Genomic DNA, 16,347 nt, shown 5'->3' on the forward strand with positions numbered 1-16,347 from the left:
CACTCTAGCTCCCCGTGTTTGTTTTCCTTTTCCAGGTTCTCATGGGTGATGAAGTGTTTTGTGTGTGAGTGTTTGTTCCACCGCCGGTCAGATTTATGAAGGCCAGTTTCATGGTTCCATTGTCGGGATATCGTCGACTTTCTCAAGGAGGCGAGCTCGTGGTTGTTTCATGAGAGTCACATCAAAAGCTTCAACATGTGGAAAGTGAAAAGGAAGTACACGAGGCAGTGCAGGATTGTGTGTCTTTGCCTGTATAAGGTGAAGAGCAAAAGCTAAAGATGAAGCTCAGGAGAAAAGACACCAAGGACAGGAAGTAGTCAGCCAAGAACAAGAAGAGGTTGAAGTGTTGTGGGGCAAGAGATGGGTTGAAGGCTATGGCTTTTGACACTTTGTCACCAATGGTATCTTCACACTTCATGGGTTCGGAAGGCAGCTTCTTTCTATGTTTAGCAGTGGTGATCTACTATGCTTCATTGGGGACTTGTGCTTACCACTTGGGTGGAGTACAAGCAGGTTTTGGGTGCCTGAGGATGTATCAGATGAGGCTCAGTAAGAAGTGGAGGAACTTGATGAGGTTCTTATTCCCGAGCAGATACTGGCACATAAGGAAAGAAAGGTACGAGGTAAAGTTTCCCGTTGCTATCTTGTGAAGTTTAAAGAACTATTCACTGATGGATGCGAAGTGGATGGAGGAGGGTGACTTAGTAGATTCACCTAAGGTATTGTAGCTTTATCTTGATGCTTTTGAGTTGGAGCCGACTCTTGTGACGGCTCATTCAGGTTCAGCAGAGCATGGGTCTGGAGCATTGCCTGATGCTCAAGAGGGCGGTAGCACCTCCGCTTCCTTGTTACAGACAGGCTCAGTTGTCATCTAGGAGTCACTTGGCGACATCTTTGTATTCACCCGAAGGTACTGAGGCTGATAGTACATCTGCTTATGGGACTTCTATGATATCGTGTACTAGTCACATGAGATGGTAAAGTTGGTATGGTTCACAGTCGGCCGCACCATGAACTATAACTGCAACTATGGATAACTCTGTCTATACTTATGGTTAACAGAGATGGTTCTTGCCTTTGGAACTAAGGTATGACTGAGGAAGATTGATCTTTGTCATATGGTTCTGGTTGTTCTTGACCATAGGATTGGTCAATTGGATTTTGAGATGATGCTATTTGTGGAGTTTGTTTCCTTTGGAATGGCATGGTTTCGTTGAGCTCAGAGTTTGTAGTAACCTGAGCTAAAGCTTCGAGACTCTATGAAGGGCATAAGTCTTGCGAGCAGTCCTAGAGTTGGTTTGGTTCATTGATATATGGATTGAACTCTATTTGTGCATGTATTGATACACTTTCCGAGGTATTATGGTATTCTGGTGCCATTGGATCCTGGTATCCTTGAGAATACATTGGGCAATACTTTAGATGTGTCAGGATGAGATGCATGTATGTTGGTATGATACATCAGGTACTTCACCATGTTGGTGTATCATTGAGTGTGGCTCGTGAGGGATGGCCATAAGTAGAGTGTATAAAGCATCTAGAGGGACATATGTGGAAAGTACTTAGTGAATGTATAGTTTAGATGCATTAAGTGCTTTCATATGCTCATGTTGTACCTCCAGTCGTGGATATTCATGGGTGTAAGACTTGCGAGCAGCCCTGAGACTGTTATTTTGGAGTGGGTAGAGCATCTTGAGGAGCATATTGTTTGCGAATGCATATATGTGTCATGCATATGTTTGTCATATGTAGAATGATGCATGGTTTTGTTTTTTTTTGGCTAACACAGGAATTACGTGTTTCCACTTGATTTTAGACTTTTTGCTACAGGTTCTGAAGGAACAAGCAAGAGTTGTTTGTCACTTCGACGTGACGGTATGACCGTATTGTTCAGGATGATTGTTTCATCACCCAGATGCACTGGAGGGGCATTGCTTTTGGTCATATGGGGACTCTTTCTTCATTGGATGCTTACTGTGTTATTGAGTGCAATCGAGGACGCTTGCTATTTTTCAAGAGGGGGGTATGTTACGACCCTGTGTTTTTCCCTCTGGACAACAAGCAGGTGGGCATGGGCACGGGCACGGGACGCACAGTGTGGATAGGCATCAGTTGAATGTGAAAAGGAAACCCATGTTGGTGGTCAGCCCAAGTGTGAAAGGGGACAAAAAGGAACTTTAAAAGTTATAAGGTTCTTAAACCTTTGATTGCTAAAAATAATAATATTATTGTAAAGCACGCGTTTTCTCAAAAACTTTGCTTTTGCGTTTTTGAGAAGAAAAGCGAATTGTTTTCTTTATAAGGGTGGCGAGCAGGTAGAGGAAGGTGTGTGTGGAGATTGCTGTATGGATCTTCAGGGGTGATGGCCATGGCATGGCGCATGGGTGGCGTTGATGCATGGGTATTGCTGCCGTTGACGGGTATAGGGCTGCTGCCACTAGGTACTGCTGCCCGCTGCCGCTGTTGAGTACCGCCGCCTGGTACAGAGGTGCCGCCGCTAGGTACTGTGCCGTTGCCGCCGGGTACCGCCGCCACTGCCATCGGGTACCACCGCCACTACCATCGGGTGCCGCTGCCATCGGGTACCGTTGCCGCTGCCACCATGTATTGCTGCCGCAGCCGGGTGCTGCCGCCACCAGTGAGTACTGCCGTCGAGGCTGGGTACCGCCAGGTGCCGCCAGGTGTTGCCGCCTGGTACTGCCGCCGCCGCCAGGTATAGTGTTGCCGCCGTCGGGTACCGCCGCCGCCGTCACCGGCGCTGATGCTGTTGCTACCGTGCTGAAGCTGCTGCTGCTGCCTCCGCCGTCGGGTGCTGTTGACGGGTGTTGCTACACTTGCACGCATGAGTTGCTGCTGCTGGTGGGCGCTGACAAGGTGCTGATGCACATGGCCTACAGCAGGGTGCTGCTGCACAGGGGCAGCTAGACAGGTGATTAGGTAGTTGAGCATGGGCTACTACCAAGTAAAAAAGCGACTAGGCGACTACATCTATGAGCTACAGCCAGGCAGGCATCAAGCAGGAATTTCTGTGCAGATAGTTGGGCAGTCACACGAGTTCAGATGGGAGGCTCTCTACGCGAGGTGGTTGCATATGTGGAAGCAGTCAGTGTGGGTCTCTCTCTCTCTCTCTCTCTTTGGGAAAAAGGTGAGCTGGAGGAGTCACCGAGGGGCTAACAGCCAAGGAGTCTCTCTCTCTCTTAAGACCTGAGAGGGGAGGTCCTTTGGCTTCTCCCTAGTCATGCGAGTCAATGGTATTGACTGCTACTCGCTCTACTGTGCCTTCTGATGCACACGGGATCTTGTCAGCTCCTTCAAAGCTCCACCATGCTTACCCCTGCTATTCAAGAGGATGCTAGTAGCGATGAAGTTGCTTTCTCTATTCTGTACCTTCTGTACCCACTCATCAACGTAAGATCAATCTATTGTTGCAAAGTCCTTCCCACCATTATTTTTTCTAGGCTCAAAAGAAGTGAGCACTGGCTGGACAAATCAGAAATTCTCTCGTCCTAAAATAAAGTAAAAACTCTTTTTAACAACCTTATATTTCAAAACGACACCCCCCCCTCCACCCCCTCTCCACCCCCCCTCCCCCCAACCCACCAACCCACCACACACACACACCCAAGAGGCAGCTGGGTTGCGTCTCTGTGCTAAGTACTTGTGGTCACACTCCATGTTTAGGAGTGTTAACAAAATCCATGCATTCCTTCCTGTTTGTAAGAGCTGAGATTGAGGGTTTGGTTGAAGACTTCATTTCTTTTAAAAATAGAAATTTTAGATGATTTTAGTGGATAATGCTGCTGCACTGGTTGGAATCTTTATTGCAGATAATCTGACAGAGTTTGACGGAAGCTGGTTTTTTGTTTTGTGGCAGGCAGCTGATGGAAAGCAAGCAGACCTTGTCATTGGAGCTGACACAGTTGTTGAGCTTGATGTATTTTCAAATCTCAACTTATGACACTATTGCAAGAATTAGGTTGATACATGCAGGCAGGCACACGTTGAGGGACATGCTTGAGTGCACGCGCGCGCATGCACACACGCGCCCGTGTTGTGCATTCACACACCCAGAGGCTAGCATGCTTATGGGCGTAGTTCAATGTTCATGGTTTTACATACATGCAAGTCTGCATGTTCTTGTGATCATGCCAATGTATTCCTTGAATAATTACTGAAGTGTTGCTTTTTAGCAATAAGAATCCCTCTTTTGTTTTGTGATGATGTGCTTTGCTTATGCAGGGCTTGATTCTAGAGAAGCCAAAAGATGAAGATGATGCTTTTTGCATGCTTTCAAAATTGACTGGTATGTGTTCCTAAAAATGGTGCTCAATGCTCATTAATAGGAGTCCTTGCCATTCGATTCAGGCTAATTTTTATCCATGTGGATTATCCTTACGTTGCTGTTTTTGTGTTGTACTTTGTGTGGCCAACGTTTTCATTTTTACCATCATGGAATGCATGCAATAGTTCAGAGACCGGGGCAGGCTAACAAGGTCAAGCTAATCATTAGTTCCTCATAAAAGTGCATTGAGTTCAAATCAGTCTTTTCCCAAAGCTTCAAAGGCTGCTAACTTGGTGCTGAGATGTAAAAGATGCATGTTTGCACACATTCTATAAGCAAATGAAAGAATCCTATAGGGTAAGGAGCAAGTTGTAGACACATTTCTTAAAGAAAAAATCTACGAAGTAGAGAGCAAGTTCAACAGCAAGTGTAAGCTGGTTTGAAAAAAAAACCTCTGGTTATTTACTTGCCCTTGAGTGATTTGCTTTGTGTTAGAAAAGATCTTAGATAGAAACTTTGGTGGTGTATGAGAAATAATTAAAATGACACAAATTTGTTAGGGTGTTGAACTTGTGTCCATCAGATTTTTGGCATGGTCGGAAGTGCTTCTCACACTGAGGGTGGAAGCCATCTCTCATTTTCCTACTTGGCTGCCATGTCATTCTCTTTAGCTCTCATTACTTGAGACACTGAAGGGCAACCAATCGCGAGAGAAAGAAAGAAAGATATATTAAGCGTCTACTAAAGACCCAATGGGCCTATGAGACCAAAGTGATACAATAATGAAAGAATGAAAGTTCAAAAAAAAACGTCTACAAACGACCAAATGGTCTGTGAGACCAAAAGTGTTACAATGAAGTGACTAGTATTACAGGACCTTTTCTCCAAGTACAAGATTTCAACAAATTTTACAAATTACTTTAAATAAGTTAACTACAAGTTAATACATCAACCTTAGAAGAAGAATTAAACGGAAAAATATTTATGAACACAAGACAAAAGCATTGGGTCCAATCTGTCCCCCTGTATGTAAGACCCGCAGTCCACATATGAGTATTTCAATGATTTATTAAGGTATGAAGTAATTTGATACAATCATACATCTTCTCATTAGAGGAGAAAAGAGAAGATAGAAAGAAAAGAGAGCTTTATCCAATGAACTTTTAATTCTTGCAAACCATGTTTAATCTCTCTCTCTCTCTCTCTCTCTCTCTCTCTCTCTCTCTCTCTTACTCATGAAATAATTAAACCATATAAGGAAAACAATAAGAGAACTAATACTTCCTGTAGACGTTTGTCTGTTTCAGCCTGTCTTGGCTCCCTGTATACAAGTACAGGCTTGCAACTTGCAGCCGCTGTAGCTCTCAGGGTTTTTTCGTCAGAATATAGTCGAGTTAGTACTTAAAATTACGAGAATAGGCCTGGTCTACAACTTTACACGGGCCGTTCTGCTAAATTCAACCGTATGTAAAAACCGATCTACTTTTTGGGGATCTTTATCATAAATATTTTATTTTTATCATAAATTTATTTTCTTTATATTTCTCTAATTGTTTAGAGATATTCATATACTCTTATCTCTAACTATATTTTTTTATTGAATTAATATAATTAAATTCTCAAGAAAGTTCACTCACATAACAGTCCTCTTGGTTAAGAAAGCAACTATCCTCAGTTGCGTAGCTTGCAACGGTTTGTCCGTCTATCTTTCTGTGGTTAATTGGGGACGCCTAATTACCACTATGTTCGTAGCATGGCACTTGGATGATTCCGAATATTCCATGTGTAGGACGTATGAAATTAGGGATAGCTAGAACTAAGTATTGGATTTATTACTTATGTGCTGTCGTGGACTTTTCAATGTGTTGCTAACTTGTAGTATGTTTGAATGGACAACCTTGTGTAGGTTGGTGAGATTGACGGGCTTTGTGCTCGTAAGCCGGAATGGCTGGGACGTGATGGTGGTGATATGGTGTAAGTAATTACCGAGAAGAGTTTTCTCAGCCACACATTGGATGACAGTTGTTTTCTCGGGAAAGAGGCACTGATGTGATGTGTTTGATCACTCTCTGGGATCATTGGGGATGCCTATGACTTAGAGAAAACTAGACTTGAGTACGGGTTAGTACTCATGATTACTGTCGGTGTTAGTAGTTGTGAGCTACTGACATTGTGTGATGGTGGACAACTAGTATAGTTGGAGAGAGTGTGAATATGTGTTACTCATTAGCCAAGGTGAATATGGCATGAATATAAGACAATGGATCGAGATGGTTGATATCTTAACAAGAATATCGAGCTTTTGGTATGACGGGTATGCTTCTTATCAACTATTATTAATTTTTTGAAGAAAAAAAGAAATATATTTAACAACATGCATACTTTGTTATTGATGGTTTTGGTAGGACTTGCCAAACACATTTTATTGGTAATGTATGATCTAATGTACCATGTGTACAACCCTGCTGGTTTGTTGGACTTTTCTTTTGTCAAATTTCTAGGCCAGGTTTTGCAAGCTACGCAACTGAGGACAGTTTCTTTCTTAATCGAGAGAAGGACTGTTATGTGAGTAAACTTTCTTGAGAATTTAATTATATTTATTCAATAAAAATGATAGTTAGAGATGAGAGTATATGAATATCTCTAAACAATTAGAGAAATATAAAGAAAATAAATTTGTGATAAAAATAGCATCTTTATGATAGAGATCCCAAAAAGTAGATCGGTTTTTGCATACGGTTGAATTTAGTGAAACGGCCCATGCTGAGTTGTAGACCAGGTCTATTCCCGTAATTTTAAGTATCAACTCGACTATATTCTGACGAAAAACCAGAGAGCTACAGCGGCTGCAAGTTACAAGCTGTACTTGTATACAGGGACCCAAGACAGGCTGAGACAGGAAAACGTCTACACGGAGTATTAGTTCTCTTATTGTTTTCCTTATATGGTTTAATTATTTCATGAGTGAGAGAGAGAGATTAATATATTTCCTTTTTTTTTTTCTTCCAAAAAATAATAACAGTTTATAAGAAGCATACCTGTCATACCAAAAGCCCGATATTATTGTTAAGATATCAACCATCTCGATCCATTGTCTTATATTCATGCCATATTCACCCTGGCTAATGAGCAACACATACTCACACTCTCTCCAACTATTCTAGTTGTCCACTATCACACAATGTCAGCAGCTCACAACTACTAACACCGACAACAATCATGAGTACTAATCCGTACTCAAGTCTAGTTTTCTCTAAGTCATGGGTATCCCCAACGACCCCAGAGGGTGATCAAACACATCAGATCAATGTCTCTTTCGCGAGAAAATAACTGTCATCCAATGTGGCTAAGAAAACCTTTCTCGGTAATTACTCACACCATATTACCACCATCACGTCCCAGCCATTCCGGCTTACGAGTACAAAGCCCGTCAATCTCACCAACCTACACAAGGTTGTCCATTTAAACACACTACAAGTTAGCAACACATGCTAAAAGTTCACGACAGCACATAAGTAATAAATCCAATACTTAGTTCTAGCTATCTCTAATTTCATACGTCCTACACATGGAATATTCGGAATCACCTAAGTGCCATGCTATGAACATAGTGATAATTAGGTGTCCCTGATTAACCACAGAAAGATGGACGGACAAACCGTGGCATCCCTCTTGCCAGGATAGCAACTGTCCTCAGTTGCATCATATCAAGTGGCCCATGTTTGAAAGTAAGATTGTGTGAGGTTGGGATAGGTGGGACAAAACCGTTCAGGTATCCATTTAAGAATTGACAAATAGAGTATAACTGTTCTCCATTGTTATGGTGTGATTGAAACAACTTAACACTCCAAGAGATGTGAATCGTTATGTTTTCTATGAATAAGCAATATAAATTTCTTGAACATAATTCGTTGAGAAACTTAGCATCATAACAATGAAAGATAAATTGATTATGGATATAAGATAATAGATACTAACCTTAAGTGTTGAAAAGTTATTTGAGAGGATGTGAGATTATAAATAAACAATAGATAAAAATAACTTTTCAATACATTGAAAGTTTAAATACAAATATAAATATGAATGACTAGCAACAACTCTAACAATCTTGATTGATAAAATGAAAACTTGAATTTAACTATTTAATAATAACTCACTCTTATGAATGAAAAATAACAAAGTTCAAGACATAAAAGAAAGATAGGTCAAATTAAGTCGAACAAAATAAACTTGTGCAAAATGTAAGGCATAATTTCAATGAGGCTTGTATAAATACCTTTATAAGATATTTATAGCAAGAATCTCTCAAATTTGAGGAAAGCAATCCTTAGGTTTGAAATAGCTCAAATCAACAAGTCTAAATATATGTGCTTACCTTAATGTCAAAGGAGATAATGATGAAAAGATTAATTCCTATTCGAAGTTAAAATAAACTTGAGTAATAAATATAAAGCTTGGCAATCATAAGATTGAGTTAAGAGTAGAAAGGTAGTACCTTACTACATAGATTCGATTGCAATGATGTTCTGTAAACAGGCAAAAAGCACTATAGTCCAATTATTAATAAGTTAGTCCATAACCCACATCTTTGATTTTCTTTTCCTAAGCATGTGAAAAGATCTTGTACTTGGGCCTGTAGCTTTGATACCACTATTACAGGAATTTTTCTCCAAGTACAAGATTTTAACAAATTTTACAAATTACTTTAAATAAGTTAACTACAAGTTAATACATCAACCTTAGAAGAAGAATTAAATGAAAAAACCTAAACGGAAAAATGTTTATGAATACAAGACAAAAGCATTGGGTCCAATCTATCTCCCATATATAAGACCCGCAGTTTCACATATGAGTATTTCAATGATTTATCAAGGTATGAAGTAATTTGATACAATCATACATCTTTTCATCAGAGGAGAAAAGAGAAGATAGAAAGAAAAGAGAGCTTCATTCAAGGAACATGCAATTCTTACAAACCATGTTTAATCTCTCTCTCTCTCTCTCTCTCTCTCTCATGAAATAATTAAACCATATAAGGAAAATAATAAGAGAACTAATACTCCCTGTAGACGTTTGCCTGTCTCAGCCTGTCTTGACTCCTTGTATACAAGTAGAGGCTTGCAACTTGCAGCCGCTGTAGCTCTCAGGTTTTTTTCGTCAGAATATAGTCGAGTTGGTACTTAAAATTACGGGAATAGGCTTGGTCTACAACTCAACATGGACCGTTTCGCTAAATTCAACCATATGCAAAACCGACCTACTTTTTGGGGATCTTTATCATAAGTATGCTATTTTATCATAAATTTATTTTCTTTATATTTCTCTAATTGTTTAGAGATATTAATATACTCTCATCTCTAACTATAATTTTTATTGAATAAATATAATTAAATTCTCAAGAAAGTTCACTTACATAACAACTATATTATGGACAAAGATAAAACAATATAGCTAAAGAACCAAAACAGGTATGTGAATGATAATGTTAGAAAGTACCCCTATAATAGCTGAAACATGTGGTAGGAAAAATAGAGAGAGAGAGAGGAAAAAAGAAAGATTTTATTAACGTCCACTAAAGACCCGAAGGGTCTATGAGACCAAAAAGATGTTATATATGACCCATATGTAGATTGGATGTTAGAACACAAAAAAGAAAAAGACAAGGCCTACGTACTATGTAGTACGTCCATGTGTACACAATGTAATAATAGACATGGAGAGCTCAAATGTCCATAGCGGAGTAGACACTGAGATGTCCACCTCTCATCGGAGGATGTCTCAAATTTTTGAGGTCTCTCTTGTCACAAAAGCGTTGCAATTCTTCGAAGTGTCTTTGTAGTCCCTTCATGAGTAAGAGATAAAGACTATGTCATCGGCATCAAGTAGAATGTGCACAACTGCTTGGGCCAGTCATGAGTCTGTCCCCCTAAATCTGTCCACAAATGATGAGATCTCATTGATGAATAGCCCGAACAACCTGGGAGAGAGCGGTAAATCTTGTTTGACCCCAATTGTGCTACTGAGGGGAACTGAAGTGCCTGTAGAGGCAATCTAGGAGTTAGGAGCGGGGGACCAAATCGAAGGCCTTCTGGAAATACACAAAGTAGTTATATACCCTTTACTACCATGTCCATGCCTCCTACAATTGATGAGTGGAAAGCTAGGATCTCTGGGGTTGAGGGCATGTGGTTCATAGAAGGGATTGTACCTTCTCTCTAGTGACTCCACGGGTGCGTGGTGTCAAAGGGTTCCATAGTCTGGTATGTTGTCGGTCGGTGGCATGTGCAATCCTTCCATCCCTGCAGAGCTTGGGTGACACCCTATGTCGTAGGCGAGTGTAACCTTTGTAATTGTTGTCTGAGAAGCATCTTGCTGGCTTTGACTCCTTGTCTCCAGGTGCTGTCTCAACATGATCTCTGGACGGGCGAGGAAGCTTTAGTAGGTACAAACCCGAGCATCTCTGATCCTCATACTGCAGAACCTATGAGAGGGCAAAATCCATCTCGAAAAAGACAATGAAATTTCTTGTGAATCTCGTAATAGGGTGGGCATCTAAACATGTGCTCCTACGTCTCCACTTCCCCGGTCATGCATACCTTGCATACCCATGCCTCCAGAGGAATGCCCTTTGCTCTGCCAGACTCAATTCGTAGACAGTGGGATGATACTCTTGATTGTCCAATGGCGACCGACATGGCGTGTGACGTGTGTATGAAGGTATCTAGGGCTCACAATGGATCCATCTTCGGAAACTTTGAAAGAGTGCTCTGTGTAGAACTAAAGTTTCATAGGAAGCTCTGGTGGAGATAACATAAAATTATTTTTTAAGTCTCTTTCATATAGAAATATTCTACCTAGACTCTACTGCTATTGTACTGCTGCTGCTTCTTTTTTATTTCCTACTTTTATTACCTTTCTCTCCAAAGATTCAAGATGCTTTTCTTGGTTATGCATACTATCCATCAAATGGCAAGTATTGGGTGGGGGGGCAAGTACTTCCATTATCCCTTTTTTTTTCCGAGAAAAAGATCCTTCTATTAGTTAACAAAAAACCAGCCACGAAGGGCTACATACAACCTATGAAGGGCTACATACAAACTCGCCTCCACATACGGGGCAAGGATCAAAGGTGGAGAGAGATGCACTTCTCCTCCGGCTGGCTGCTTTATGAGGAGAAGGCTATCTCATACAGGGAGAGGGGGAGGGGGGGGGGGATAACCACACAGGTGGTCTGTAATGCCAAGTGGGATCACCACCTCTATCTATGAGAAAAGGGCTAGGCTGCCAGAGCCTCAAGAAAGCTTCCCGCTGCTTCCGCGTGTGGTCAGAGCCACCTTGCAACTTCCCCCACTGACCACGGAGCGTATGAATGATGTCAAGCCAAATGCTTCTAATGGACTATGCAGGCGGAGTGTGGGTACCCTCGATGACTTTGCTGCATCGAGCTCTCCATATGTGCCCCGATATGCGAAGGTGAGACCAAAAGGGCTAGCCCACCACCTTCCCCCTCATAAGCCATGACAATCTTAGCCTCTGTGGCCCAAGCGACAGTGCCGCATGAAATGATAAGGGTCGAGGTCTTGTCCATCGTGAAAATGCGGAGAATCCATTGCCAAACCTGTTGAGCCTTTGGTTATTCCCAAAGACAATGTCTCTGAGACTCCTGAGGATAGCCGCACCTCGGACAACCTGCTGGTCGACCACCAATGGCCAACCACGTGCCAACCACCAAGCTCCCGTGTGCTGTCAACCAAAGAAAGAGGGTGATCTTTTGATCCGAAACTGTCCCAGAGCCTCTTCCAAAAATTTGAGAGAAATCTATGTGAGAGGCCCTGTGAATCTGAATGTATTGTTGCTGTGCCGAGGTGCCCTCAACCTAGCATCTGAATCCAGCGGCCTAGCCATGCTCTGTATGCGAAAAAGGAGGTATCCAGAGTCTCCTCCCGATCAGTAGGATCATGCCAAGTCCACTCCCTTGGGTCCCACTCGAGGTGCGTGAGGGGTTGGCTCTCCCAAATCCATAAGCACCAAAGTCTCTCCCTGGCCACCTTGGCCAGCGGGGGGTCTATGTGCCACTCGTGTGCCTGACATCTGATCACCCTCACCCTCTGTAAGGTGCAGCCACTGAAATCCTCCTAAGGGGGCTGTGATCTCTTACTTCAATTATCCTTGCTCGATCAGTCAATGGGAAGAAAATTCTAGTGGTTGATTCTAGAAATTAATGAGATGTGACCCTACTGGATGAACCACTCCCATACATAGGTGTGGCTCATGTGAAGCCTTGTCAAGACGGTTGATTTGTTGCAAGGAGAGATTAAAAATGGGGAGTCAAGGCTGTACTAAAGGGAGGGGAGGTGGTCCATCTGAAGGCCATGTTGGGCAAACCAACTAACCACTCATGAGCACCAAGACGTGTTATGACCCTCTTGTGTAAGCTGCATAGTTGCATCCAAACTATGTTTGGATGTAATCCAAATGTTCCAAACATTTGGAACGTTCACTAACGTTTGGAAACGTAGTGAACGTGCACTTTTGATTTTATAGGTTAAAAAAACGGACGCAAGTCAACGTCGTTTTTTTTTGCTTTTCCTTACGTGCGTGTGGCAGCCTCTGTGCGGCGTCTCTGTGTGGCGCTCAAGTTTTCTCCTGTGGGCGTCTCTATGCGGCGCTCAAGTCTCTCTCTCTTTCTCTCTCTCTCTCTCTCTCCCTCTCCCACGCACGCTCAAGTCTCTCTCTCTCCCTCTCCCGCACACGCTCAAGTCTCTCTCTCTCTCTCCCCCTCCCGCAAAATTGAAACTAAAGGTTGTATAGTATTAGTAAGTGCTTTAATGTTCGTTGATGAATCTTCAAACTTCATATTTCAAAATTTTATAAGTAAACTATAAATTTTGTATATATATATATATCGGGGGCAGCGTTCACTACGTTTGGAATCTTTTCAGCACGTTTTTCATACGTACTAAACGTATCGTTCATTACGTTTGGAACCACCTTGGTAAGCTGCATAGAGGACTTAAGGGCCAAGTGCAGAAGGTGGTCTGCATCCAATGTATGCACATCATGCATGCAGGTGATAGCTTTTATAAAGCGCATTTGTGATCAGGGGGATGCTTCAAACTCAGCTAAATGATCTCATGTGGCACTAATGGTTTGCTCCGATCATCCATGAAAGCATCATCACCTGCAGTCTTTTTCCACAAAACAGCAATAAACGCATTGCTTCTGTTTTCTTGCTTCCTCATTAATGGCTCAGAAGTAAAGATATGAACCACAGTCAAGTAGTTCCTCTTGAAGCCTGCCTGTCTGTCTTTGTCTCTCTACCAAAACATTAATCTCATCTTCCAATACTGCCCCATAAATCTTGGCCATTGTGTGGCCTATCATGATGGTCTTGTAGTTATGGTTGGTGGGGTCTCCTGCTTTATGAATGGGAACAATAGTACTGGTGGTCCAAGAGGGGGGCAAGCCTTCACACAAGGCCCTACGACGAGGATGTTATGTCCATGTGCGAAGTGTTCCATATGGAGATCCTCATGGTCCTTAGCCCGACCATTGTGCAGCTTGCGTATGGCCTTGGTGACATTGGTAGTGTTGAAGAGGATGGCCGAAGTGGGGCATGGGATTTGTTGTGGTTTTGGTATGGGCTGATTCGGCATGTCATAAAGATGTCGTGCATAGGCTTCCCATGTTAGAGGATCTTTGATGGGTGTGGGTGGTTTCTTTTCTTCAAGAATGCACCAAGCATCTGAGTTGTGAAGAAGAAATGGTATAGCTCTGCCTCACATTTGGCAAAGAACACATGCTTTCGCAAGCGGGTAAGGTGGCGAAAGAATCTCTGCATCTCACCTGTACAGATACATCAACATGCTATCGGCGATGTCCACCTTGGTCCAGCTGCATCGAGGACTCCAAAGTTGGGGGGGTGGCTGTCCTCTAGTGTGTGTGTAGGCAATGTATATATGTGGTCATCTGGAATAAGGCATATGTCACCAAGGGGTGCTACCTCAAACTCCGCCAAAACAATCTCATGTGGTACCGACTGCTTGCTCTGAATCATGTTGGACAGCATAAGAATCTACAGTCTCTCTATCTTCTTCCACACCTCGTCTCCCAAGTTTGGTCCCCAAAAGGGGGCCCCATAGAGTGCTGCAGGGCGTACCATGCTATCAAAGATCCAGACCCTGGTCCGGGGTTCCTGAAAGTGATCGTGGAAACACTGCCTCTCCAAGCAAGCCAAGGATGCATACTCTTTCACCTAGCGTGCCTTTGCAGCTGGCCTCATAGGGAGAAGATGAGTCTTGTGAAAGTCACCCCAAGGTATATGAATGAAGTGATAATCTCCATCAGAGTACCTTATGTATAAAAAAGACATGCTAGCTAGCCTCGAGTATGAGGTGTTAAAGATCAGGACCTTGGTCTTGCTGCCAAGATTGACTGTAAGGTCTCACCACAAAACTTCTACAATGCATCAAGATGTCTCCATAGCTGTTAATGTCCTGATCAGCCTAGGGTTAGGTTCACCCAAGGTGGGGCATTTACTAACCTTGGTAAGGGCTTAGGAGGGTGTGGGGACCTAGAGGGTTCACACGTAGGCTAAGGGCATAGGATGAGGTTTGGACCGGCTGTGGGCTTATAAATAATAGCTAGGGGCTAATTATAGCTAAAAAGCTAATAAATAAAGCAAGGGCCAATAATAGCAGGTTTATTGCTTTTCTCTCAGCCCAGGAAACTGGGCTTCAGGGATTGCGTCTCCCCCTCTGTACTCGGGAGGAGCTGCTTGACTCAGAGTTTGCAGATGACACAGCAGCTTACCTTTTAGGAGATGTGGGGAATCTCTAGAGATTCGCAGAGGCGATCGAGATCTTTTGTCGCGCATTAGGAGCACAGATCAACTGGCACAAGTCGTGTGGTTTTTGGGTAGGCTCCGCGCCCGCCTCGACTTGGCACCCAGTTGAGGCTTTCCAGTGGATCCTGAGGGACACTCCAGTTTGCTATCTTGGCTGCCAGGTGGGCATTAATATCTCTCTTGAGCAGCAGCTCGCCCCTCTTCTTCTGAGTATTTGGAAGAAGCTTTTGTACTGGAGTTTTGCGAGACTCTCCCTTGCAGGTAGAGTGGTGGTGGCGAACTAGGTTCTTGCTACCATGTGGCACATCACTTCGTGCTGGCCCTTCTCTCGAGCATGTATTAGCCAAGTACAGCGGTTGATCCGGAATTTCTTATTGGCCGGCGATGACGGGAGGCCTGCCAGGGCCAAGGTGGCATGGAGAGTGATCATTCAGCCACGACGTAGAGGGAGGCTAGGCCTCATTGACCGTGCTATTCAGAGCCATGCCCTATTGGGCAAGCTGATTGTTAGAGGACTCCTTCCCGGTGGTGAGCCTTGGAAGGACTCCCTCTTGGCCCGGATTTCAGCCCGCACCCCAAGTCTAGGGGGCCCTTGGCCGCAGAGTACCAGATGGATCTTCACAGAGATGCGGGCCAGCGGTTTTAGTCCAGCTTTTGAGGATAGATTTGTAGCCAATTTACTTCGAGCTTGGGATCTGAGGCCGGCCCTTAGGCAGATAGCTCCGGTAGCGCATAAGACCCATCCTTTTCAGGATCCAATAATTCCTCGTACCTAGGGGATCGCATACCTCCCTCTTAGAGAGTCTTAAAACTATCACGCACCACAATTGTGTCCCCTTCAAGCTATCAAAATCGAACATATTCTAGCTAAATGCCAGAACCATATGCTCAGTAGTATCATAGGCAAACTCCACCATAGAGATGTACCTGTCCTAATAAAATGGTCGCCAAGAGCCGTATGCACAAAGCATAACCTCCAAAACCTGATTCCATCCTCTCTGCCCACCCACTGGATTGAGAATGATTAGAAAAACTGCCAATACCGAATGAAATGCCCATCGGTCTGACATAGCCCTCTCAAGGAATCATATAAGTCAGCACTAAACTGGAGAAAAGATTCGCCCTCCCAATACTACACAGAATCTGCAACCCTACCCAAACTGCCCTGGTCACAATCTTGCATAACTCCTACCCACTATCTCTATTCTTGCATAACTCT

The 16,347-nt window shown here is 43.2% G+C and overlaps 1 protein-coding gene across 1 annotated transcript in view; it reads left to right on the top strand.

Moving 5' to 3' along the window:
• The window catches only part of LOC147633332 (uncharacterized), a 61,854-nt gene that overhangs the window by 23,147 nt on the left and 22,360 nt on the right, over positions 1-16,347 (top strand). The window contains exons 4-5 of the mRNA XM_086805838.1: positions 3,875-3,934; positions 4,240-4,303. Of these exons, the coding sequence (XP_086661964.1) occupies positions 3,875-3,934; positions 4,240-4,303 (124 nt within the window). The remainder of the gene's footprint in view (positions 1-3,874; positions 3,935-4,239; positions 4,304-16,347) is intronic.

This window comes from Cibotium barometz, chromosome 12 (genome assembly GCF_041138505.1).
Source record: "Cibotium barometz isolate CiBa-2024 chromosome 12, ASM4113850v1, whole genome shotgun sequence".
Taxonomy (NCBI): domain Eukaryota; kingdom Viridiplantae; phylum Streptophyta; class Polypodiopsida; order Cyatheales; family Cibotiaceae; genus Cibotium; species Cibotium barometz.